At 43.2% G+C, this 28,000-nt stretch overlaps 1 protein-coding gene across 1 annotated transcript; it reads left to right on the forward strand.

Annotated features, from left to right (window-relative positions):
- Positions 1 to 1,906: 1,906 nt before the first annotated feature.
- Positions 1,907 to 26,699, forward strand: gm2a (ganglioside GM2 activator). Its single transcript, XM_073067962.1, has 4 exons — positions 1,907 to 2,022; positions 2,730 to 2,875; positions 17,426 to 17,545; positions 25,564 to 26,699. The coding sequence occupies exons 1-4, from the start codon at positions 1,965 to 1,967 to the stop codon at positions 25,717 to 25,719; spliced, it is 480 nt and encodes a 159-aa protein (XP_072924063.1). The 5' UTR covers positions 1,907 to 1,964; the 3' UTR covers positions 25,720 to 26,699.
- Positions 26,700 to 28,000: the final 1,301 nt, after the last annotated feature.

Genomic DNA, 28,000 nt, shown 5'->3' on the forward strand with positions numbered 1-28,000 from the left:
TCGCAGAGCACTGAGCTTAACCAGCCTGTACCTTGCTCCAGCCCCAACACCTTGACCTTTTAGATCTGACCTAACGCATAAATCATCCAAACCTCAGGCCATTCCTCACTCTCAGGACTGGGCTCTGAGGCTTTGCCAGATTCTCAGGCCAGAGCTCCACCACTGCGATTCAGGCTGTAGCTGGCCTTTCCAATTTGACGGTGTTTAAATCAGTCAAATTTTGGGTTGTTCCTTGCTCTCGGACCCAGGCCCTACTGCTTTATTTCGTTCTTGGACCTGGGTCCTGCCGCCTCGATTTGGCTCATACCCAACCTTTCCAATTCAGCCTGGTGCTTAAATCTAAACCTTGGGCCTTTCCTCGTTCTCAAGCCCAGGCCCAAACCCTGCGTCTCGACCCTAACTCATCTCTGCTTGCCTCATAGAAACATAGAAAACCTACAGCACAATACAGGCCCTTCGGCCCCCAAAGTTGTGCTGACCATGTCCCTACCTTAGAAATTACTAGGCTTACCTATAGCCCTCTATTTTACTAAGCTACATGTACCTATCCAAAAGTCTCTTAAAAGACCCTATCGTATCCGCCTCCACAGCTATTGCCGGCAGCCCATTCCTCGCACTCATCACTCTCTGAGTAAGAAACTTAGCCCTGACATCTCCTCTGTACCTACTCCCCAGCACATTAAACCTCTGTCCTCTTGTGGCAACCATTTCACCCCTGGCAAAAAGCCTCTGACTATCTACATGATCAATGCCTCTCATCATCTTATACACCTCTATCAGGTCACCTCTCATCCTCCGTCGCTCCAAGGAGAAAAGGCCAAGTTCACTCAACCTATTCTCATAAGGCATGCTCCCCAATTCAGACAACATCCTTGTAAATCTCCTCTGCACCCTTTCTATGGCTTCCACACCCTTCTTGTAGTGAGGTGACCAGAACTGAGCACAGTATTTCAACTGGGGTCTGATCAGGGTCCTATATAGCTGCAACATTACCTCTCGGCTCCTAAATTCAATTCCATGATTGATAAAGGCCAATATACCGTATACCTTCTTAACCACAGCCTCACCTCGGTTCTGCCACATGGGATTGCCTACAAGTCCTCTCCAGCAAAGGCCAAGCAATGGCTCGTTTTTAGCTCCTGGGCCTGGGCTCTGCCACCTTGATTTGGCCCGTACACGCCACTGCACAGCCATCTTGCACAGCCTCAGAATAGAAGATGACCTTTCAGAAAAGAGATGAGGAGGAATTTCTTTAGCCAGTGAGTGGTGAACCTGAGGAATTCATTGCCACAGATGGCTGTGGTAGTGAAGTCATTGAGTATATTTAAAACAGAATCTGATTGGTTCCTGTTACTAAGGGGATTAAAGATTATAAGGAAGAAGGCAGGAAAATGGAGATCAAAGGGAAAATAAATCAGCCATAATGGAGCATTTGGCCTAATAGTGGTACCTTTTGGTGTGAATCCCCCTCAGAGTTAAGCCCAGCATTCTGTACCATAGTTATATAATTGCACATTGGGACCAAATCTGCTCCCTAGCATCTTTTTGATGGTCGGGGACTGACCTCAACATGTCAGTTTTCAATAGTTGCACAGCTTCTGAAGGAGCATAATGCATAAGATGTCCTGCTAATATTGTGGGTTCACTGTGGTTGAATACTTTGCCCTAATGTCCTTTAAATTTCCCAGTTAGTTTACTTAAAGCAAGAAACAAAGGAATGACAAGGCCTTAAAACAATTGGTCCCAGAACTGAATCTTTTGTTACCAATAAATGGAACAATGTCAACAGATGTTCAGGAAGAACATTCCAATCGAACAACAAGTGGTAAAATATGCAAAATATCCATGCGGTGATTGGCTGTAGTCATAGAGAAATTATTACATCCTTGTAGCAGTAGCTATAAAGCTAAGTCTAGCCACCAAGGTTTGATTTCCTACTTTTGAGGCTCTACGTCGAGGAGAAGATGGCGCTTTCCTTTGCTGTCTTTTTGTTGTCTCTTCTCCTGCTCCACCAGCCAAGTGGTATAAGTATAAAATTAAACAAAACTTGTAACAAAAAAGCTGAGGAATGTACTTGAAAGTTAATGCTGTCACAGAAGAGAATTTGTCAAGGGCAAGTTGGGGCTGCTGAAGCTCATTTCTGAGGAATGCTAATTCATTTATTACACCGATTAACTCCAATGTTTTTTGCCGAAGGTAATGGGGAAATAGATTTAATGATGGGCTGTGCAGTCATCTTACAGCTCCAATAGTGATTCTGGTCTCTGTTGTGCATTTTGTAAGTGGTCCCTGTGAGTGTGTGAATTTCCCCTGAGCGCTTGAGCAAAGATGTGCTGGTAAGTACATTTGTGGCTCCTTCAAGTTGCCCCTAATGAAGGGGGGGGGGGGGGGGTGTGTGTGTGTGTGTGTGTGTGTGTGTGTGTGTGTGTGTGTGTGTGTGTGTGTGTGTGTGTGTGTGTGTGTGTGTGTGTGTGTGTGTGTGTGTGTGTGAGAGAGAGAGAGAGAGTTGGGTTAGGGAGTGGTGGTAGTTGATAGGTTATGCAGAACAGGATTAGTTCATAGAGAAATACTGAAGGAATGGGATTGACAGGATTGCACTGGCTCGGGCAGAATGGCTTCTGTCTATTTTGTGAAAAAATATGAAAATTATAAGCTTGTGTTTATGATAAAAAATAATATCCAAAAAGAGATAGCATGAATTTGTGAACTCCTTTTCTCTTGCTGTTTAGATGGCCTTACCTGGGAAAACTGCAGGAGTGATGACCAGATTGTCACATTGAAAACCATTTCTGTTCAACCAGATCCCATTAGTTTAGCGGGGCAAATCTCAGTCGAAGGCTCTGCCTATTTGGAGAGATCCATTTCATTTCTGAAGGTAAATAATAATTTATTGATTGAACACAATTAAAACAACCCTGCACACTTATCTGTTCAGTGGTGTCCGTTAATGAATGAATAATGCGTAAACTACAGATTATTAAAATTGCGTTTTCAAAATTCTTTGCAACCAGACCATTCAGTCTGGTGTGACAACAAGCCTTATATTCCATCTTGGTAGCCTCCAATCTGATGGAATGAATATCAGTTTCTCCTTATGGTAAAACAAACTCCACCCCTCTTCTTCTAAGAGGCCTCTTATCTCTTCTCACCTACCTATCAACTCTCCCTGGTGCCCCTCTTCCTTCCCTTTCTCCTATGGTCCACTCTCCACTCTTAACAGAATATCCTTCCTCTCCCGCCCTTTAGTTTTCCCTCCCACATGGCTTCACCTATCACCTTACAACTATCCTTCTTTCCCTCCTCCCACCTTTATATTCTGGCATCTTCTATTCTTTCTAGTCCTGAAGAAGGGTCTTGGCCCAGAACATTGATTGTTTATTCATTTCCATAGATGCTGTCTGACCTGCTGATTTCCCCCAGTTCCTTCTCTTGCCTTAAGACTCTGCTGTCTAGTAATTGACATCCCCTCCTTGAGAAAAACAATTGGAATTGAAATTGGAACTGGTTTATAGTTGGCAAATGTACTGACATAGAGTGAAAAGGTTGTTCCGCATACTGTTCATATAGAGTAGATCAAATCATTAGATGAGCACTGAGTAGTACAAGGAAATAAATAATAATAAAATGCAAAATAAAGTGTAACAGTGACAGAGAAAGTGCAGAGCAGGTGGACAATAAGGTGCAAGATCATAATAAAGTAGACTGTGAGGTCAAGAGTTCATCTTATTGTTCTAAGGAACTATTCTGTAATCTGAGAACAGTGGGATATAAGCTGTCCTTGAGCCTGCTGGTGCATTCTTTCAGGCTTTTGTATCTTCTGCCCAATAGGGAGGGTGAAGAGAGAATGTGTGGGCTGGGTGGCTATTTGACTATGCTGGCCGTGTTACTGAAGCAACGGGAAGGATCGACAGAGTTCACGGAGTGGAGGCTGGTTGCGGTGATATGCTGAGCTCTCTGCAGTTTCTTGTAGTCATCACCTCAGCAGTTGCCAGACCAGGCCATCACGTTTTCTGTGGTGCATTGGTAAAAATTGGTGGAGATAACCCAATTTCTTTAGCTTCCTGAGGAATTAGAGGCACTGTTGAGTTTTCTTGGCTGTGGCATCAACATGCTTTGACAAGGGCAGACTATTGGTGATGGTCACTCCTCGGAACTTGAAGCTCTCAACCCTGTTAACCTCAACACTGCTGATGTGGACAGGAACATGTGCACCCCCCCCCCCCCCCCCAGAAGATTTGGCTAGCTCTTTTGTTTGTTGCCGAATCTGTTGTGCTGCTATATCTGTGGTTGTGCCACCCTGCCCCAGCACTCCTTCTGTTCCACTTTTCCCACAGCCCTCTACCCTCTCTCTCCGCTCCACATTGAGCAATACAGGTCTTGGGCACCCTAGGTCTTTCTATGTGCTTAAAGCTTCTGCACAGTACTGGTTAAGGTTAGTAAATTTTAGACATGCTGTGTTGCAGCCAGAAGCATGGCAGCATTTGCTGGTGACTGTTGCAAGTGACGCACTTCACTCAGTGGTTCGAAGTTTCAACGTACATGCGACAAATATTGCTAACCTTTATAAAGGAAGTGCTAGCTGATGTTGTGGGAATATAAAGTAATCCACTGTGAAAAAGGTTGATTTTATATTTTTCCACAATCCATCCACATGCATTTGCTTATCAAATATAATTACTTGTAATCTGGGAAATGCATAACTGAGTTATTGAAACTGAGTATTTATTGTGAACAATTATACCGGCAATGAATTGGAATTTGGTGGGGGAATTATGTGTTTGACCAAAATCATGCAAAGTCAATGCAGTCAAAAGACAATTGGAAGAATAGAGGACACAAAGTACTAAAGATATGCCCCTGTCTTCAGAAAAAAATGCAAAAGTGGAGAATGGCTACGTGCAAATTACACTCAGTGATCACTTTATTAGTTACAGCTGCTCATTAATGCAAATATCTAATCAGCCAATCAAGTGGCAGCCACAGCCACTCAATGCATAAAAGCATGCAGACATGGTCAAGAGGTTCAGTTGTTGTTCAGACCAAACATTGAAATGGGAAGAAATGTGATCCAAGTGACTTTGCCTATGGTATGATTGTTGGTGCCAGAATTTGTGGTTTAAGTATCTCAGAAGCTAATAAACTCTTCTCTGGCTTCCAGCTGAGTACAGGTATTGATCATAACTGACATTTCGATGACAAACTCTGCCACCTTCATCAGGGAAGGTGCCCCGGTATGTCAAGTCTCCTGGGTATGTCAAGTCTCGTGGTATTTACACCCCCTTAGTCCTTCCCTCCTGATTGGTTAGTTCTCATCCAATCTGGTTTCTGCTCTCCCACCTTGTTTACAATTGAATTTCAGTTCTTATTTGGAGTGAGACCTTTGTCTGTGTTAAAATTCTTTTCCTCTAGTTTTATTTCAAAAGTTTCCCTCACCAAGCGGTCCCAAAAGTCTTTGGTGCGGCACAGTAGTTTTGTGCTGTCAAAGTTAATCCTAAGGCCATTTCAAATGCAGTGTTCTGCTACCCAATTTCTCCTGGTAACCCAAATGGATGCATCTCCTCGGCTCCATGATGCAGTTGAGGATATTGACTCCTGTGACTTCTATGCAAAACCGTCTCTAGTATTTAAAGAGAATGATGCGAGATGATGCGAGAATGATCCACCCCTGTGCCCAATAAAGTGGCCACTGATTGTATGTACATAATATCAATGTCAGTCACTTACAATAATAAGCTTGAAGCTTGGTTAATCCAATTACCTTCATTTGGCTGGTTATGCCATTGTCACCTTATACAGGCTGTTAGAAAAATATAGGTGACTGTTTCTAAATTATTCTGTTAAATAGGAATGATTGGAACTGCTGACTGTATTGCTTAGTGACCTCTGTATCTTTCAAGTCAAGTCAAGTCAACTTTTTATTGTCATTTTGACCATAACTGCTGGTGCAGTGCATAGTAAAAATGAGACAACGTTTTTCAGAACCATGGTTTACATGACACAGTACAAAAAACTAGACTGAACTATGTAATAATAAAAAAAACACAGAGAAAGCTATACTAGACCACAGACCTACACTGGACTGCATAAAGTGCACAAAAACAGTGCAGACATTATAATAAACAGGACAGTAGGGCAAGGTGTCAGTCCAGGCTTTGGGGATTGAGGAGTCTGATAGCTTGGGGGAAGAAACTGTTACATAGTCTGGTCGTGAGAGCCTGAATGCTTCGGAGCCTTTTCCCAGATGGCAGGAAGGAGAAGAGATTGTATGAGGGGTGCATGGGGTCCTTCATAATGCTGTTTCCTTTACGGATGCAGCGTGTAGTGTAAATGTTCGTAATGACGGGAAGATAGACCCCGATGATCTTCTCAGCTGACCTCACTATCTGCTGCAGGGTCTTGCGATCCCAGATGGTGCAATTTCTGAACCAGGCAGTGATGCAGCTGTTCAGGATGTTCTCAATACAACCCCTGTAGAATGTGATGAGGATGGGGTGTTGGGAGATGGACTTTCCTCAGCCTTCGCAAAAATTAGAGACACTGCTGGGCTTTCTTTGCTATGGAGCTGGTGTTGAGGGACCAGGTGAGATTCTCCGTCAGGTGAACACCAAGAAATTTGGTGCTCTTTACAATCTTTACCAAGGAGCCGTCGATGTTCAGCGGGGAGTCTTTGCTCCGTGCCCTCCTGAAGTCAACAACCATCCCTTTTGTTTTGTTCACATTAAGAGACAGGTTGTTGGCTCTGCACCAGTCCGTTAGTCTCTGTAAGCTGACTCGTCCTTCTTGCTGATGAGACCCACCACAGTGGTGTCATCGGCGAACTTGATGATATGGTTCGAGCTGTGTGTTGCAGCACAGTCATGGGTCAGCAGAGTGAACAGCAGTGGACTGAGCACACAGCCCTGGGGGGCCCCCGTGCTCAGTGTGATGGTGTTGGAGGTGCTGCTCCCGATCCAGACTGACTGAGGTCTCCCAGTCAGGAAGTCTAGGATCCAGTTGCAGAGGGAGGTGTTCAGGTCCAATAGGCTCAGCTTTCCAATCAGTTTCTGAGGGATGATTGTGTTGAATGCTGAACTGAAGTCTATGAACAGCATCCGAACGTATGTGTCTTTTTTGTCCAGGTGGGTTAGGGCCAGGTGGAGGATGGTGGCAATGGCGTCATCTGTTGAGCGGCTGGGACAGTACACAAACTGCAGGGGGTCCAGTGAGGGGGGCAGCAGGGTCTTGATATGCCTCATGACGAGCCTCTCGAAACACTTTGCAACGGGACGGTAGTCATTTAGGCAGGACACTGAAGACTTCTTCGGCACGGGGACGATGGTGGCGGCCTTGAAGCACATTGGAACAGTGGCGCTGCTCAGGGAGATGTTGAAGATGTCAGTGAGAACATCTGCTAGCTGGTCTGCACATCCTCTGAGCACTCTACCAGGAATATTGTCTGGTCCAGCATCCTTCCGTGGGTTGACCCTGCACAGGGTTCTTCTCACGTCAGCCACGGAGAGACACAGCACCTGGTCATTCACAGGAGGGGTGGACTTCCTCGCCGCCACATCATTTTCCACCTCAAACCGGGCGTAGAAGTTATTCAGCGCATTTGGGAGGGAGGCATCACCTGCACAGTCAGGTGATGTTGTCTTGTAATTGGTGATGTCCTGGATGCCCTTCCACATGCGCCGCGTGTCGCCGCTGTCCTAGAAGTGACTGTGGATTAGCTGGGCGTGTACACGCTTTGCCCCTCTGATGGCTCGGGACAGTTGTGTGTATTATTTTCAATATACCCAATGACTTGGCTTCCACAGCTGACTGTGGAAATGAATTCCACAGATTTACCACCTTCTGGCTAAAGAAAATCTTCTTCATAGGTTTGAAAGAGATTCCCAGTTTCATCCTTCCAAATTCCAGCAAGTACGTACTCAGAACCATCACATGCTCCTCAAGCATTTCATCCCTAAAATCATTCTTGTAAACATCCTCTGAATCCCCTCCACATCCATTATTAGATATTGTAGTCCTCTCAAATTGAATGTTAACATTGTATTTACCTTCCTTACTTCTGACTCAACCTGCAAGTTAACCTTTCGAGAATCCTGCATTAGGATTCCCAAGTCCCCTTGCACCTCCGACTCCTTCAACCTTATTTACATCTTTCCTGTAGGTCAGCGATCAAAACTACACACAGTACTCCAAATTAGGCCTCACCAATGTCTTATACAACTTCAACATAACCTCCCTACTCCTGTACTCAATACTTTGATTTATGAAGGCCAATGTGCCAAAAGTTTTCTTTACAACCCGATCTACCTGCCTAATAACAACAAGCTTGCTCAGAACTTACTCAGAACATCCATGGCTTCTGGTTAGCGCGTATAGTGATGGTCTTGGACAGAGTAACATCATCAATGCACTTGCTGATGTAGCTGGTCACTGATGCTGTGTACTCCTCTAAGTTGGTAGAGTCGCCATCGGTTGCAGCCTCCTTGAACATGTGCCAGTCAGTGTGCTCAAAGCAGTCTTGAAGAGTAGAGATGGCTCCTGCTGGCCAGGTTTTCACCTGCTTCTGAACTGGTCTGGAGTGCCTGACGAGCGGTCTGTATGCTGGGATTAGCATAACAGAGATGTGGTCTGAGTATCCGAGGTGGGGGCGGGGCTCCACCCGGTACGCATCGGGGATGTTTGTGTAAACCAGGTCCAATGCGTTCTCCCCCCTCGTTGCAAAGTCCACATACAGATGGAATTTGGGGAGCACTGACTTAAGGTTCGCGTGGTTAAAATCACTGGCGACAATAAACAGACCATCAGGGTGTGCATTCGCTAATAGCCCCGTACAGTTCATAGAGCGCCTCCTTAGCATTAGCGCTGGGGGGAATGTAGACACCGAATATAAGGACAGAGGTGAATTCCCGTGGCAAATAAAATGGTCTGCATCGAACTGCCACAAACTCCACTAGAGATGAGCAGTGTCTGGAACCCAGCACAGAGTTCTTACACCATTCCGTGTCGATATAAACACAGACACCGCCACCGCGGACCTTACCGGAGACAGCTGCATCTCTGTCCGAACAAAACAAAGCTAGCCCGTCTAGCTGGATGGCAGCGTCCGAAATCCCATCAGTGAGCCATGTCTCTGTGAAGACATACGCGGAGCAAACTCTGTACTCCGGCCGAGTATTACGTTGGAGTTGGATGTAGTCCATTTTATTGTCCAGGGAGCGGACATTGGAGAGCAGAATGGACGGGAGAGCCGGCCGGCTAGGGTTTGCTTTGAGCCTGGCACGGACCCCTGCCCGTTTGCCTCGCTTCTGCTTCCTTGCACATCGCTTTCGACGTCTCCATCTCAGGCTCCCAACATCAGGCAAGTCCGAGGAATGTAGGCCCGTTCCCCTCAGAAAGCCGACGTCGCGTAATTCAGCCAGCAGATCTTTGTGGAGGTTTGTTTTTGGGCGATCTCTGTATTGTAGTAGTATCTGGCGATGGTAGATAGCCGCTCTGTTATCCATGTGCCCTAATCGAAAATTGTGTATCAAACTTAAAATAGAAAATTAAATTAAAGTAACACCAGGTCTGAAAGGCCGCTGCTGCCGTGCCACACCACCTCAGTTTACAAAATTTGTCTGTGTTGCAACTGAATTGAGAATACAATATGCCATTTAGACTTGATTTTGCCCTACAAACCGTGCTGCCTAGTAACCACCAGTTTAACCCTAGCCTAATCATGGGATGATTTATAATGATCAATCAACCTACCAACTGGTATATTTTGGGGATATGGGAGAGAATTGGAGCACCCTGAGAAAACCTACGTGGTCATGGGGAGAACATATAGACTCCCTATAGATGGCGGCAGGAGTTGAACTCAGATCGCTGGTACTATAACTCTTTGTAAAGCACCACTCATCTGTCCTGTCTCAAATAACTCTAACTAACTATTTTTGTTTTTTTGTTTGTGGTTTTATCTCATGCTTTTAATTATTCAGAATGTAATGTCCAGCTATGTGAATTTTTTTAAATGTTTTGTTTCATTTAAGATTTTAAAAAAAGGAAAACTATGAATTAGTGACGCTACGTTCTGTTACTCCAGCCTGAGTACACAGTGAACTCTACATATCTTTGGGTAATTTTGGCTTGCCAAGTTCATTTAAGTCTCACGACTGTTCCTCTATGACATTAGCTTCAGGACTCAGCTATTCTTTCTAGAATGACACATCTTTTAGACTTTTATTCTATTTAAACATTTAGACACAAGGCACAGATCTTGCAATTACTTCAGTAACCTCCAGTACACGTTATTGGTTGCTGATCCCATAGAGTACATCAGACTTTCAGAATTCCAGCACTGCATTCTTAGTGTCATGTTTTTCCGAGCCATCTGCCCCCAATGAAAAGCATGCTAGCCAATGTCAATGCACCTGATCAGATGGGAGAGTGGGAAACTGGAGAGAAACATGCTCCCAACTCTGTATTTTCCATTCTTCCAAAGAGGATTTATTCCATTTGAAATGCAGTCTATATGTCTTCTTCCTCCTTCTTTTCCATTCCTTGTAATCTGTAAGGAGCTTCCTGCCACTATCTGTAAGGAGTTTCTATTCTCAGCCCGAAACGTCAACTGTATATTCCCTTCCATTGATGCCACCTACCTTGCTCAGTCCCTCCAGTATTTTGTATGTTAATTTAGTTGCCTGATCTCTTTGTTTCATCATCTTGCATTTGCTCATTAACACTGTAACACTTTATGGTCTAAACCAGATCACAACACCTAATTCCCGTGCGCCCTTTGAAGATATCATGTGCCTTGATGTACCAGCTGTTCCTTTGAACAGTTAAAACTAATATTAACAGAATTCATTTAACATCACAAATTCATCCTGTGATAGAAAACTGTAATGAAATATATTTCATTTTGGTGTTTGGCACAGAATATCTTTAAACTGAATTCAGTGGTATTAATACTGACCAAAACAATGTGCATAGAACACAATGGCTGGCTATGTCAGTCAAAAGATCTCTCAGTACTGTAAACCTCTGGTTAATGGAATAAGAAAACAATACCATAAGATATTGGAGCAGAATTGGGCCGTTTGGGACATCGAGTCTTCTCTACCTTTCCATCTCGGCAGATCTAATTTTCCTCTCAGCTCTAATATCTTGCCTTCTCCCTGTATCCCTTCATGTGTTGATCAATCAAGAATCTATCAGCCTTTGTCTTAAGATTTACATAAGGACTTGGCCTTCACTGAATTCCACAGATTGATCACCCTCTGGCTAAAGAAATTCTTCCCCATCTCCGTTTTGAAAGAACACCCCTCTATACTGAGATTTTGTCCTCTGGTCTTAGACTCTCCCGCTATAGGAAACATCCTCTCCACATCCACTTTATCAAGGCCTTTCACCATTGGATAGGTTTCAATGAGGTCACCCCTCATTCTTCTGAATTCTAGTGAATACAGGCCCAGAGCCCTCAGATGCTCTTCATAAGACAAGCCATTCAATCCTGAAATCATTTTTTGAATCTTCTTTAAACCCTCTCCAGTTTCAGCACAGTCTTTCAAAGATAAGCAGCCTAAAGCTGCTCATAATTCTCCAAGTGAGTCCTTGCTGGTGCTTTATAAAGTCTCAACATTACACCCTTACTTTTATATTCCTGTCCCTTTGAAATAAATGCTAACATTGTATTTGCTTTCCTCACCACAGACTCAAGCTACAAATTAACCTTTTGTGAATTTAGCACAAGGACTTCCAAGTTTTTGTTCTCCATTTTGAATAAAGTCATCCCTTTCAAACTCCCTATATTCTCCTTTCAGGACCTTTTCCCTTTCCCTACCTATGTCATTGGTACCGATATGTACCACGACCTCTGGCTCCTCACCCTCCCACTTCAGGATATCTTGGACGCGATCAGAAACATACTAGACCCTGGCACCAGGGAGGCAAACTACCATCTGGGTCTCCTGACTGTCTCCTGAATATAAAAGTGGATAAGTCTCCGAGTCCTGACAGGATATTCCCTAGGACCTTGAGGGAAGTTAGTGTACAAATAGCAGGGGCTGTGACAGAAATATTTCAAATGTCATTAGAAACAGGGATGGTGCTGGAGGATTGGGGTATTGCTCATGTTGTTCCATTGTTCAAAAAGGGTTCTAAGAGTAAGCCCAGCAATTGTCGGCCTGTAGGTTTGATGTCAGTGGTGGGTAAATTAACGGAAAGTATTCTTGGAGATGGTATATATAATTATCTGGATAGACAGGGTCTAATTAGGAACAGTCAACATGGATTTGTGTGTGGAAGGTCATGTTTGACAAACCTTTTTGAATTTTTTTAAGAGGTTACTAGGAAAGTTGATGAGGGTAAAGCAGTGGATGTTGTCTATATGGACTTTGGTAAGGCCTTTGACAAGGTTCTGCATGGAAGGTTAGTTAGGAAGGTTCAATCGTTAGGTATTAATATTGAAGTAGTAAAATGGATTCAACAGTGGCTGGATGGGAGATGCCAGAGAGTAGTGGTGGATAACTGTTTGTCGGGTTGGAGGCCAGTGACTAGTGGTGTGCCTCAGGGATCTGTACTGGGTCCAATGTTGTTTGCCATATACATTAATGATCTGGATGATGGGGTGGTAAATTGGATTAGTAAGAATGCAGATGATACTAAGATAGGTGGCGTTGTGGATAATGAAGTAGGTTTTCAAAGCTTGCAGAGAGATTTAGGCCAGTTAGAAGAGTGGGCTGAAAGATGGCAGATGGAGTTTAATGCTGATAAGTGTGAGGTGCTACATTTTGGTAGGACTAATCAAAATAGGACACACATGTTAAATGGTAGAGCATTGACGAATGCAGTAGAACAGAGTGATCTAGGAATAATGGTGCATAGTTCCCTGAAGGTGGATCTCATGTGGATAGAGTGGTGAAGAAAGTTTTTGGTATGCTGGCCTTTATAAATCAGAGCATTTGAGTATAGGAGTTGAGATGTAATGTTAGAATTGTACAAGGCATTGGTGAAGCCAAATTTGGAGTATTGTGTACAGTTCTGGCCACTGAATTAAAGGAAAGATGTCAACAAAATAGACAGGGTACAGAGGAAATTTATTAGAATGTTACCTGGGTTTCTGCACCTAAGTTACAGAGAAAGGTTGAACAAGTTAGGTCTTTATTCTTTGGAGCGTAGAATGTTGAGGGTGGACTTGATAGAGGTATTTAAAATAATGAGGGGGGTAGATAGAGTTGACGTGGATAGGCTTTTTCCATTGAGAGTAGGGGAGATTCAGACAAGAGGATATGAGTTGAGAGTTAGGAGGCAAAAGTTTAGGGGTAACACAAGGGGGAATATCTTTACTCAGAGAGTGGTAGCTGTGTGGAACGAGCTTCCAGTAGAAGTGGTAGGGGCAGGTTCAATATTGTCATTTAAAAAAAAAATTGGATAAGTATATGGACAGGAAAAGAATGGAGAGTTATTGGCTGAGTGCAGGTAGGTGGGACTAGGTGAGAGTAAGCATTCAGCACGGACTAGAAGGGCCGAGATGGCTTGTTTCCGTGCCGTAATTGTTATATGGTTATATGGTTACCAACATCGGCATCCACGACCTCCCCATGAACTGTTCTGTACTCTGATTCCTATACCCTGCAATGCTAGTTTGCAGCCTTAACAAACCTTCCCGCTAGGATATTAGTCCAATCACAAACAAGAAAAAAGATGCAGATGCTGTAAATCCAAGCACCACACAGAAATTGCTGGAGGAACTCAGTAGACCAGGCAGCATCTATGGAAAAGAGGAGTCCTGATGAAGGCTCTCGGCCTGAGACCTCGACTGTACTCTTTTCCATAGATGTTGCCTGGCCTGCTGAGCAACTGCAGCATTTCGTGTGTGTTGTTAGGATATTAGTCCCCCTCTAGTTCAGATGCAAACCATTCCTTCTGTACAGATCCCACCTTCCTTGGAAGAGAGCCCAATGATCCAAAATCCTTATGCCTTCCCTCTCTTCTAACCCAACTGCTTATGTAGCCTCCATCAGTCGTGGTCGACTGTGGGTACTGCACCTCTAGTAGTTCTCAGGAGTGGCTTCTCCAGGGCGCAAGCCAGGGCAGAGTTGATATGGAGATCCGTCTGTTGCCCGTGCAGTGGGCCCCCCCCCCCCCCATGCTGATGACAGGTTCCAAAGGAACGACAAAAGTCGATACAGTTTGGTCCCAGCAGCATCGCAGGAGTTGGCGTGCCGGTGCTGGGTACAGCAGTCAGCTGCCTTCGGGACTCTGACTCTGGATTTTTCTTCGGGGTTTACTCCCAAAGCCTTTCCATGAGCGGGTATAGCCACAAGGCAGCGGATGTTTGAAATCGGAGTTTCCCTCTCCTAGATGAGCTACCATCCGTGGTTAAGGAGCCCCATTTGCGCGGAGCAGCTGGTTTTAAGGCGCCAGTGGTCCGCCTTTGCCCCTTCTCCTGTCAGTGAGAACAGCTCCGCCGGGCATAAAAACTATGCCACACGTGAAGGCCAGGAGTTGGTCTTGGTTGTCAGAGGCTGTTTGTGACACTCGCCATGAAGAGCATTTGTTTAGCAGTGGGAGCTCATCCCCACTACCACCCTTTGGCTATGACTACCCTTGGAATATGAATACCCAACTCCTTAGACACATATTAAACTGTATAACTGTTCCTAGTTTTGGCTCCCTACCACATGGCACAGGTAGCAGTCCTGAGACCAGAACTCTGGAGGTCCTGTTCCTTAACTTAGCACCAAACTTCCTGAACTCACTATGCAGAATCTCATCCTACCCTTGTCATTGGTACCAACATGGACCATGACTTCTGGCTTTTCATGACGGCTCAATGCAAGATATCCTGGATCCTGGCACCAGGGAGGCAATCTACTATCTGGGAATCTCATTCTCAGCCACAGAACCTCCTGTTCGTTCCCCTAACTAAGAAATCCCCTATTACCACAGCGTGTCTTTTCTCCACTTTTCCCTTCTGAGTCACAGAGGCAAACACACAGCCCCACCCCCCCCCCCCCCAAACAGTATCCAAAGTGATATATGTGTTATTGAGGAGGTTGACCGCAGGAGTACTCTGCACTGGCTCCTTAACTGCTTTCCTGTTCCTGACTGTCAGTCTGTCTCCTGTGTCCTGCAACTTGGGTGTAACTACTTCTCTATATGCCCTATCAACAACCCCCTCAGCCTCCCAAATGATCTCGAGTTCATCCAGTCAGAGCTCCAAATCCTTACCACTGTTCATTAGAATTTGCAGCTTAATACACTTCTTGCAGTTGTAGTCATCGGGGACTCTGGAGGTTCCCTGCCTTCCCATATCTCGCAAGAAGAAGTTTCGACTGACCTGCCTGTTATCTCTACTGTCCTAGATGAGCAGATATAAAGAAAGGTAGGAAAGAAAACATAACCTTGAGTTTTTCTTTCCTTTGCTTTCTCTGACTGAAGCCTCAAGATGGCCACTCGGACTCGTCTCGGTGAGACACATGATAAATCAGGGGAGGGGTTACTTACTTTCGGAAAGATCCTGGATTGCACAGGACTCAACAATCATCTGGAAGCCAATTATTTCTTCCAATGCCCAACACTTTTAAAGCAATCCATCTCCCTCATATCCTATCAATTGAATACAAATGATCCCATGTTCTTCTTTTAAAGAGGTAGTTGGTGCTTTCCATTATCCTGGCCAAGATTTGTATGTTAATGGCAAATAAAGTTTAATTGGATATCACCACGTTGATACTAATGGGAGGTTGTATACCTGAAGCATCGGCTGTACTTATGCTAGGACTAAAGTACAACATTCAAAGTAAATTTATTATCAAAGTACATATATGTCACCATATACAGCCCTGAGATTCATTTTCTGGTGGGCGTACTCAATAAATCCAATAACTATAATAGAATCAATGAAAGACTTCACCAGCAGGACAAACAATCACGTGCAAAAGACAACAAACTACGCAAATACAAAAAGAAAGAAAATAAATAAATAATAATAATAATAAATATTGAATATTGAGGACATGAGATGAAGAGTCCTTGAATGTGAGACCATAGGTTGTTAGAACAGTTCAGTGATGGGGCAGTTGAAGTTGAGTGAAGTTATCTTCTCTGGTTCAAAAGCCTGATGGTTGAGAGGCAATAACTGTTCCTGATCCTGGTACCATGAGTTATGAGGCTCCTGTATCTTCTTCCTGATGGCAGCAGTGAGAAGGGAGCATGACCTGGGTGGTTGGGATCACTGATGATGGATGCTGATTTCCTGTGACGAGACTCTGTGTAGATGTGCTCAATGATGGGGAGGGCTTTACCCATGATTATCTGGGTTGTATCTACTACTTTTGTAGGATTTTCCATTTAAGAGTATTGCTGTTTCTGTACCAGCCTGTGATGCAGCCAGTCAATATACTCTCCAACACACATCTATAGAAGTTTGTCAAAGTTTTAGATGTCATGCCAAATCTTCACAAACTTCTAATTGAAGGCGCTGCCATGCTTTCTTCATAATTTCACTTACGTGCTACGCTCAGGAGAGGTCCTCTGAAATGATAACACCAGGGAATTTAAAGTTGCTGACCCTCTCATCTCTAATCACCTGATGACGACTGGCTCATGGACTTCCAGTTTCCTCATCCTGAAGTCTATAATCAATTCTTTGGTCTTGCTGACATTGAGTGAGAGGTTGATGATGTGGCACCACTGAGCCAGATTTTTAATCTCCCTCCTATACCAGACTCAAAAATATTTACTTCCCCAAATCCATCAGGCTGAACAGCACCTTCATCTATTAACCCACCCCACCATCACTACATCCATATCAGCTACTCTTCCCCAAAGTCTTACTTTATGTATATACAACCAGAGTACACTCAGTAAACACTTTATTAGGTATCTCCTGTATGTAATAAGGTGACCACTGAGTGTATGTTCATGGTCTTCTACTGCTGTAGCCCGTCCACTTCAAGGTTCAACATGCTGTGAATCCAGCAATACTCTTCTGCACACCTCAACTGTAACATGTGGTTATTTGAGTTACTGTTACTGAGTTCTTGTCAGTTTGAACCAATGTGACCATTCTCTTCTGACCTCTCTCATTAGCAGGGCATTTTCAACCACAGAACTGCCGCTCTCTGGGTGTTTATTGTTCATCGTACCATTCTCTGGAAATGAGACCGCTGTGTGGGAAAATCCCAGAAGATCAGCAGGATTGCTTTAATATTTATATTTATTGCTTTTGTTGTGTTTTTATGCTGCATGAGATCTCAAGTAACAATCAATTTGTTCTCCTTTACCCTTGTGTGCTGAACAATCTTCAACCTCAAATTTCTCTCAATGCAACAGTGGCAAAACTACAAGAAGCATTTAATCAGCTGTAGAGCACTGTGAAATATCAAGTTTATTTTGTTATGAATGAGGAAGTAACCCGTGATACTCTGTCTTTGAATTGTCTCAGGCTGAACTGAGAGTGGAGAAGAAATTTCTGTTTTGGTGGAAGCTTCCCTGTGACGTCATTGAATGCACCTGTGATATATGCCAGACTCTTAATCTGGAATCAAACTGTTCTCTCAGCAGTGTAAGTTATGTCTCTACAGTTGAATTCACACACGTCATGATGCATTTGCAATTAACAAATGTGAAAACAGTAATGGATTCTAGTCTCAAAAAATTATTCAAAAAATCATCTCCCATCCAGAAGTAAGTGCTATTTAAAAAAAAAATCATTCACTGATTATGGACATCACTGATAAAACAATCATTTATTGAATCACAATTAATGTGCCCAGAGTCACAAATAGGCCAGACCAAATGTCTATGTGATAAATCATCCGTATTTTTCTTAAACCAGTGCCTCAAGATTACAAGTCTTATATCCAGGAAGTGAGGCTGAGGGCTGAAGAGGCAAGGGTTGTATAATAATAATGTAAAATAACTGGGCAGAGTGTGTAATAACAGGAAGGAAGTTGCATTTCCCACTCGCACCAAAGACATGGAATCCTATGGTGCAGATGCATGCCATCCTTCTACTTTCTACACTAACCATATTTGTATGCATTGTTTGTGCTTCACCATACCAGGTCCACACCCACATCATGATTTATTGTCCTTTTCCAATCACCCTGCTCTTGGCTGATCCTTGTTGCAAATTTCTTGCCCCTTCACTTTGTCCATCTTTATCCTAGTTCACCCAACACTGTTGACTACACCATCACTCTCTCACGTCTGCAGAGCATTCACTCTTTCAGCTGCACAAGAGCTCCACCCTCCCATCTTCTTTCAGGTCCTGCTGAGCTCCATTCTGCCATCAACCCTTTCAGATCTACCCGAGCTTCACTCTGCCATCTCTCTTTCAGGTCTGACTGAGCTCAGCCCTGCGGTCACCCTTCCTGATTCACTTAATCTCCATCCTGTCATCACCTTATTAGGTCTGTCTGATCTGCACCAAAAGGGAACCAATCCATAAAGAAAACACAACAGCAGGTGAACTGTTCAGGACATGCTGTTCAAAGAAGCAATTTTATAATAAAACATATTGAACGAACTCTAGATATAAACTCTATTAGCATGGAATGGTGAACCAGCTATTTCCAAGACATGACTCCATCAGAGACTAGAATTCATCAAAATAAATCAAAAGTGAAAGTTGACCTGTTCTTCATAGTCCCTGGATCTAAATCTTGTAACTCAATATTCCACAGCACTGAGACCATTTTCACTAGGACCGCAGCAGTTCAATAAGGCAGCTCATCTCTCGCCTATCATGGGGAATTGGGGATGGCCAATAAATGCCGCCTTTGCTAGTATTGCTCACACCCCAGAAAAAAATTAGAAAATACTGGCAATAAAGCACAGCATTTTCCACGAGTATTTCCTTTCCTTCTCAAGGTTGAAAGGAAGTCAGAACAAATAATCAGAACAGTGAAAATTGATTTTGATTTGGAATCTACAGCCATCTGCGGAAGGCCTGTGTCCCTCTGAGCTAAAAATGCTGGGCAGATTGCATTCTGGTTATTTTGGAACAGTATTAACGTGGATGGAGTCTGTCACACTACTTATAAATAAAATTTGGAGGCATATAAATAGGGTAAATGCAAGCAGGCTTTTCCACTGAGGTTGGGTGGGACTACAACAGGAGGTCTGAGTGAAAGCTGAAAAGCTTAAGGGAAACATGAGTGGAAACTTTTCACTTAGAGGGCCGTGAGAGTGTGGAACAATCTGCCAGCGTAAGTGGTGCATGTGTGGCAAAGAGGGCAAGCTTCAAATGATAGGGGAAACCTGATAATGGGGAAAGTAGCTGGGTGGAGGAGGGGGGATTAAGTATGAAGCTGAAAGATGATCAGTGGAAAAGGCTGAAGAAGAAGCAATCTGATAGGCAGGGAGAATGGACTAGGGAAGAAAGGAAAGGAGGAGGGACACAGTGGGAGGTAAAGGGCAGGTGAGAAGAGAAGGTGTAAGGCATGAGTTAGAATGTAGAATGGAAAATGAGAGAAGGAGGAGGGAGAAATTATCACCATGGGATCTGGTATTGGCTCCATGGGATGGCATGCAACTCATTGTAACATAAAATAATTCATAAATCAAAGAAAGTACTCCAAAAATAAATGGTGCTGTAAAGAAATTGTGTATATTGTAGTTGTGTAAATCATAGAATATTTGTAGTAGTTTATTGTGGAAATGTGTGCCAGCTGTTGTTATTTAAGAAAGGGGAAAGAGAGAAGCTGTGGGATTGTAGATTGGTAAATTTCATATATGTACAAAGACATTATTAGCGTTTGTAATTGCTGACAACAGCCAGAGATAATTTTTTACTGAGGTGATGAATCTGACTGGTTTTTTTTTGAAATGGTAATAATAGATTAGATTTGGGGTTACAAGAGACTGCAGATGCTGGAATCTAGAGCAACAACCAACCTGCTGGAAGAATTCAGTGGGTAAAACAGCTTCTGCGGAAGGAAAAGAACTGTTAAAGTTTCTGATGAAAAGCCCAGTATCAGGATGGCTGGATGAAAACTAACAACAGGGTAGACTCCAGGGAAGAAGCTAATGCTATTCTGAGGCCTCCTTCGTCAGGATCAACAATGGATGGTGCATCCTAGCTGTCTAGATATGGAAACCAGGGCAGTACAATTTGGAGAGCAAACTAACAACCATGTAGCAGGCTCCCCCTTTCCACGCATCTGATGAACACAAAGGAATGGGAGAAACTGATACAGTTTGGCACCAGCAGTGTCGCAGGAATTGCCAATCAGTATTGAATTCAACGTTGGACTGACTTAGGAACTCCAGCTCTTTTTCCCTTAGGGTTTACTCCTGAAGCCTTCCACATGGCTGAGTGTAACCACAGGGCAGTGGAAGTTGGGGATCAGTGTTTTCCTTCTCCTAGATGAGCTGCCAAGCATGGTTGATGAGCCCCTTCAGCCCAAAGTAACTGGATTAAGGAGCAAGTAACCTGCCTTTGCCCCTTTTCTTGTCAGTAGAAACAGTTCTACCAGGTTCAGTAGCTAAGCCACACGTGAAGGCCAGGAGCTGGACTTGACTGTGAGAGGCTCTTTGAGATGCATGCCATTGGAAGCATGTAATAGGTGGTGGCAGCTTATTCCCACTAACCCCCAACCCCCCATCCCCACCGGCTATGACAATGTTAAGAACCGTATAACTATTGTAAGAAGACAGCATTGATTCTTTGATGTCTTCTTTTCAGCTTGATAGGCCCAATCTTCTCTAACCTTTCTTCATCACCCAAGTTTGAGATTGGAGAGTAGCCCCTACCTTTTTGTAACAGTGTTACCAGCCCTTGGCTATTCGAGACACTCACCACTGGGAGCATTTAATAGGTAAATTAAGAAAGGCAATAAAGATAAACTATGAAACTTATCTTATGTCAGTGGTAGGGACATTATTGGGATTGGATTTATGATCACTTGGCAACCCAGGGACTGATTTGGGGGAGTCAGCAAGGCCTTACTAATCTGAGTTTTTTAAGAGGTTACTAAGGACATTGATGGGTGGTAGATGTGGCATCAGGTCGGCTAGTGATGTAATAGCATCAGCACTGGACTTCGAGGCAGATAGTCCTGAGTTCTAATCCGGCTGGGTCCCAAGCTGGGCGGTAGCAGTATCTGCACAGAGGAAAGGGCTAGCAATCAACTTCTGTATCTTGCTACAAAAACACTATAGACAACTACACTTCCATAGGGTTTCCATGAGTCATCGACAACACTCAACAACAACAGAAATGGTAGACATAGATCTTAGCAAGGGTTTTGATGAGATCCTGCATTGTAAGTTGTTCCAGAAAGTTAGGGCACGTGTGTCTTGTCCAAGCAGATCCAAACTAGGCCTGGTGTTAGGAGGTAAACAGAGAGTAATGATTTAGGGTTGTTTTTCTGACTGGAGGTCTGGAACCAGCGGTGTGCCACAGGTACTGGGAGTGTCTACATTACTGCGAAGTAAGTAGTAATTAAACAAGTTCACACTGAAGTTGTACGAATAGGTAGTTTGATTTAGAAAAGTTCAATATATTTGTAGACAATGTTCCTTTTAGTCTGTTGTCAAAATGAAAATGGGCCGAATGAAAATTGAATTTACATCAATAAATATATAAAAATTGTGCCAAAATGCTGGAAGATCTAATTGGCTGAAACATTTCAAATACAGCCAAGGAATCAGCAGACAGTGTACGTAATAATGACTGAAATTCAATTTGTGTGATTTAGAAGGATGTTAATTAACTTTAAATTATGCACTAATAACTAGGGAGTGATCCCTAAATCCAGGCCAATATTTATCATTTAGTCATCATTGCTAATGTCAGACTGTATGGTATCTACTTTATGTTGGCGTGCCAGCTGTTATATTTAAAGAATTATGGATTTGTTACAGCACAGGAAGACCCACTCTGCTCTCTAGCAGAGCAACTCACCATTTCCACCTCCTAACCTCCAAGCAGTAGCCTTACAACTTTTTTCCTCACCATATCTAATCCCCTCTCTGGGAACTATATCCTCCACACTGAAGGCACTGCAGTCCAGAGAAATAATTAATTCTGTTCCACTTTATTTTCTACCAGAAAATTGTATTTTTTTGCCTCTCACCAAAGTTCAAAGTTCAAAGTAAATTTATTATCAAATTACAACCCTGAGATCCATTTTCTTGTGGGCATTCACAGTAAATACAAAGAAACACTATAGAATCAATGAAAGACAGCACATAACAAGACTGACAAACAACCAATGCGCAAAGACAACAATCTATGCAAATACAAAATGAAAAAAGGACAAAATGAAATAATAATAAATAAATAAGCAATAAATATCAAGAATATGAGATGAAGAGTCCTTGAAAATGAATGCGTAGATTCTGAGAATAGTTCAGTGTTGGGGAGAGTGAAGTTGAGTGAAGTTATCCCCCTTTGGTTCAAGAGCCTGATGGTTGAACCTTGTGATGTGAGTCCTGGGGCTCCTGTACTTTCTTCCCAATGGCAGCAGCGAGAAGAGAGCATGGCCTAGAAGGTGGGGGTCCTTGACGACGGACGCCGCTTTTCTGCGACAGCGCTCTCTGCAGATGTGCCAGAAGGAACAACCTCCCACAATTCACTATTTCCAGACTTCATAATTTTTATACATCAATGAGATTTCCTCTCAACTTTCTCTTCCAGCAAGAAAACAGTACCAGCCTCTCCAATCCATCCTTGTAACTGGAGACCCTCATCTCAAGAACCAGTCTCCCAAATTGCTTCTGGATCCCTCCCAATATTTCCACATCAATCTGATACTGAAGTGAGCAGCATCAAGCACAATGCTCCCCCTGAGACCAAACCGGACATTCTTGAAGTTTCAGCATAAATCCCTAATTTTATACTCTATGCCTCTATTGATAAAAAGCAGGATTGTGCATACCTTATTAATCATTTTCTCAGCTAACCTTGCCATTTTCAGTGACTAAGCCCCTCTGATCCAGTATCCTCTTTAAACAGTGTCCTTTATTTTATATACTGAACCCTATATTGTCACTTCTCATTCTTCCTACCAATATGCATTACCTCATACCTCCCCACAATAACAATTCAAATGTCTGCTCATTCTATCAGCCTGTTGTATCCTACTGCAGTCTTTCGCTCTTCTCCTTTCATTCACAACAATGGCTATTTTTGTGTCATCTCCATATTTGGAAATTGTGGTTTGCATTTGAGGTCATTAATATGGATCAAAGGAAGCAGTGGTTCTAATACCAATCAGAATCAGAATCCTTTATTATCGCCGAGTATGAGGACACACACAGGGAATTTGATGCCGGTTTCCCTGAGCTCTCTCTGTACAGAATTAAAAGCAAACAAAACAATAGTGCAAATAATCATAAACTATATACAATGAGGTCCACCTCATTGAATGTACAGGTGGACTTGATTTATAATAGACTAAAATTCAAGTGTTCATAAGACTGATGGCATACGGAAAGAAACTGTTCTTGTACCTATTTGTCCTGGCATACAGTGATCTAAAGCGCCTACCAGAAGGAAGGAGTTGGAACAGGTGATGTCCAGGGTGTGATGGGTCTACAATAATGCTGCTTGCTTGCTTCCTGACTCTAGATGCATATAAGTCCTGGATCGAGGGCAGCTTCACACCAATAATCCTTTCCGCAGCCCTGACGGTTCTTTGGAGTCTATTCTTGTCTGGTTTGGTAGCTGATCCAAACCAGACAGTGATGGATGAACAGAGAACAGACTGGATTATTCCTGAATAGAATTGAATCAGCAGTTCCTGAGGCAGGTTGTACTTCCTGAGTTGACGTAGGAAATACAACCTCTGCTGAGCCTTTTTGATAAGAGTGTCCGCGTTGGGTGTCCACCTCAGGTCCTGGGAGATTGTGACACCCAGAAATCTGAAGGTCTCCACAGCAGACACAATACTGTTGAGTATAGTGAGTGGGGGGAGTATTGGGGGGCTCCTCCTGAAGTCCACTGTCATCTCCACAGTCTTGAGCGTATTTAGCTCCAGATTGTTCTGACCACACCAGAGGGCCAGCCATTCCACCTCCCGTCTGTATGCAGACTCATCACCATCTCGGATAAGGCCAATGACAGTTGTGTCATCTGCAAACTTCAGGAGTTTAACAGATGGATCCTGTGAGGTGCAGTCATTAGTGTAAAGGGAGAAGAGCAGTGGGGAGAGCACACATCCCTGGGGGGCACCACTACTGATTGTCCGGGTGCTAGAGATGATGCTCCCCAGCCTCACTTGCTGCACCCTGTCAGTCAGGAAGCTTGTGATCCATCCCTGGGGAACATGACTGCAATCTGAAAACAACCATTCACCACTTCTATCTGTTGCCTGTTATTTAGTCAAACTTATATCCATACTGTCAAAAAAAAGTTCAAAGGTTCATTTATTATCAAAGTATCCATGCGGTATACAGCTCTGAGATTCGTCTTCTCCATGTCAATGTCCCTTTAATGTCTTGTGCTTCAATCCTTCTGATAAAATTGTGTGTGGCAACTTATCAAAAGATTCCTGGAAGTCCTTATAAATTATTTCAACTACGGGACTCTCATCTACCCATTAACTCATTAAACATGGGTTAAGTATGATTTTGTAAATTGTGAGAGGGACACCGGCGAAAAGCAGTGTTATTGGTGGCATGGTTTCATAGCAGTTAGCACTACACTATTACAGCTCAAGAAGTTCCAGAGTCTAGAGTTGAAATCTGATGCTGTTTGCATGTCCTCCCCATGGAATGCATGAGTTTTCCATGGTGCTCCAGTTTCCTCCCACAGTCCAAAGACATATTGGGTAGGTTAACTGGTCATTGTAAATTGTAAAGCGGATATGTTGTGGGTTGCTGCGGCAATGTGGCTCGAAGGGTCAGAAGAGCCTACTTCATGCTGTATCGCTAAATAAATAAAATTTTGTTGCATCCTGAGAAAGTGAAAGGCTCTTTCCACTTGATAGATTATTCCACCTATCAGCTCCCAGCTTCTTACACCATTACCACTACTCTCTCTGTCATCTGCCTATCATAAAACGACAAGACATAGAAGCAGAAATAGGCCATTTGGCCCATTAAGTCTGCTCCGCCATTCCATCATGGCCAATCTATTATCCTTCTCAATCCATTCTCCTTTCAACCTTTTACACCCTTACTTATCAAGAACCTATCCACCTCCACTTTAAATATCCCCTGTGACTTGGGCTACACAGTCGTCTGTGGTAATGAATTCCAGATTCACCACCTTGCAGCCTGGATCCTCTTATCAACCATCAGCTCTTGCATCACCTCATCCCATCTCCTTTTTATGCCATCTATCTCCCCTCTTTTTTTCCAGTCCTGTTGAAGGGTCTTGACCCAAACCTTCAACTGTCCATTTCTCTCCATAGATACTGCTTGACCCATTGAGTTCTGGGATCACTCTGTGTGTGTTGCTCCAGATTACTAGCATCTGTAGTCTCTTTTGTGTCTCTGTAATAGAAATTTGTTTCTTGTTTTTATTTTTTGTGTGTCTTTAGTGTTTAAATTAGCCCTTGTCTGTATTAGCATACTGTCTAGATATAAAAAAGGAGGAATTGTGCTCACTCTCATCTTTTTACATTTCAGGGGTATTTCAACTTCCCACCAACAACACTTAATGTTCCACAACAAAATCTCTCATCATTTTGGACTAATGGCCAATACAGAGTCACAGTTCTTCTGAAGAGTTCTGGAAAAAATGTTGGCTGTGTTGAAATGAACTTCAACATTGAAAATAATTAGCAATAGTTGTCAGTATTTGATGACAAGAAATTCCGCAGCCCATCAAGAGCTGTGGGATTTTATCCCAAGACCTTCCTTTCCCTATTCCTCCGGCACCGAGTTTTAACATTTATTCTTACGTGTTGTGCTGGTGTCAGTTTTTGTTCCTAGAATGTACCTTTTCTTACTGCATTTTTTAGAGTAATCAACCTTGACTTACAAACTCTTCATTACAAACCAGCTTCTCTTCCTTCTTCGATTGTTTCCTGAAGTCAAGGCTGACTTGCTTCCACTCCAGTTCTGTGGGCTCTGAGGCTGCTGAAGGGATCTGTGTGGAGCCTACAGACTGCAATAATTGGAAGTTATCAATCTCCTTCTACTGTTTTCAACTGTCTCAGGTCGTCAAGTCACCTTTTATTGTCATTTCAACCATAACTGCTGGTACAGTACAAAGTAAAAACGAGACAACGTTTTTCAGGACCATGGTGTTACATGAAACAGTACAAAAACTAGACTGAACTATGTAAAAAGCAACACAGAAAAGAAACTACACTAGACTACAGACCTATCCAGGTCTGCATAAAGTGCACAAAACAGTGCAGGTATTACAATAAATAATAAACAAGATAATAGGCACAGTAGAGGGCAGGAAGTTGGTGTCAGTCCAGACTCTGGGTATTGAGGAGCTTGGGGGAAGAAACTGTTACATAGTCCGGTGGTGAGAACCTGAATGCTTCGGTGCCTATTCCCAGATGGCAGGAGGAATAAGAGTTTGTATGAGGGGTGCGTGGGGTCCTTCATAATGCTGTTTGCTTTGCGGATGCAGCCTGTAGTGTAAATGTCCGTGATGGCGGGAAGAGAGACCCCGATGATCTTCTCAGCTGACCAAGTGTTCTGAAAAATTCAGGATGTAGTACGACATGAAATACGATGTTGTCCCAACCATTTAACCAACTCTAAGGTCAACCTTACCCTTCCCTTCTACATAACCCTCCATTTTTCTTTCATCAGATCCCTATCTAGGAGTTTCCTAAATGTCCCTTCCAGGCAATTATATTCCTGTACCATAGATTTCTCTGTTCTACAATACTCTCCAGGGCCTGCCATTTATTGTGTAGTGCATCCCTGGGGTTAACTTATTAAAAAGTACCATCTTACTCTTGTCCAAGTTAAATGTCATCTGTCCTTCCCTGCTCACATCCCCAGTTGATTTTGATCCTGTTATAACCTTACATATTCTTCACTGTCCACTATACCATAACATTACAGCACAGTACTGGTTCTTCGGCCCTAAATGTTGTGCCCACCCTTTAAACTACTCTATAATCAGTCTGGCCCTTCATTTTTCTTTCATCCATATTCCTATCTAAGAGTTTCTTAAATGTTTCTAATCAATGTTCCCTCTAATTTGTAATGACCAGTGTGCAAAAATCTTGTGCTGCGCATTTTTTTTTCCCCACTAACAACAACATGTGTACACTGAATAATGTCTTCAATAAGAACAGAATAAATAAGCCGGTTCTGAAATCTGGAGACAAAACATTGCAAACTCCACATTGCCTGCATCAGAAACCAGAAAAGGAAATGCGATTGTGTACAATCATGAAATATACTTAACATGCCAATGAGGTAGAGGATGACTACCTTTTGTGTGCAGTTTAAACTTTGTGCGCTAGTAGCAAAAGAGCAAAAGATGTGTGCACGCGCATTCTAGAGAGAACATTGTCCCTAATGTATCTGCCCTATACCGCCCTTGACAATATGTTCCATGCACTCACCACTCTCTATGTGAAGACCTTACCTCTGATGTCCCTCATACCATCTTTAAGTGACTATTTCCCAGGGATTGTGAAATACTCGTTTTTCATTTTAGGAAATCAGGGACTAGAAATGAATCACTAGGACTCACAGATGCCTTTCCTCAGAGAAGCTTTAAGAAGACGCTGACATCCTGGTAGTTTCTTCCTGTGACAGAGCTTGGACTAGATTAGAGACATATGAAGCTGCAGATGCTGAAATCTGGTACAACGAACAGCCTGCTGGAGAAACTCAGCAGGTTGAACACCCATGTCAAATTTAGGGTCGAAAGCCTGCATCAGGATTGAGAATGGAGAGGCAAGATTGCCAGCAAAGAGAGGAGAAAAGGAGTGGTGAGAAAGTATTCTGAAGTGATTGGTGGACTGAGGAGGGGTACAACATAGCAGGCAGGTAGTGACAGGTAGGGAAGAACTGCTGAAACATCGACAATTTCTTTCCTCACACAGATGCTGCTCCATCTGTTGAGTTCCTCCAGCAGACTGGT

This window comes from Hemitrygon akajei, chromosome 15, assembly GCF_048418815.1.
Source record: "Hemitrygon akajei chromosome 15, sHemAka1.3, whole genome shotgun sequence".
NCBI lineage: Eukaryota > Metazoa > Chordata > Chondrichthyes > Myliobatiformes > Dasyatidae > Hemitrygon > Hemitrygon akajei.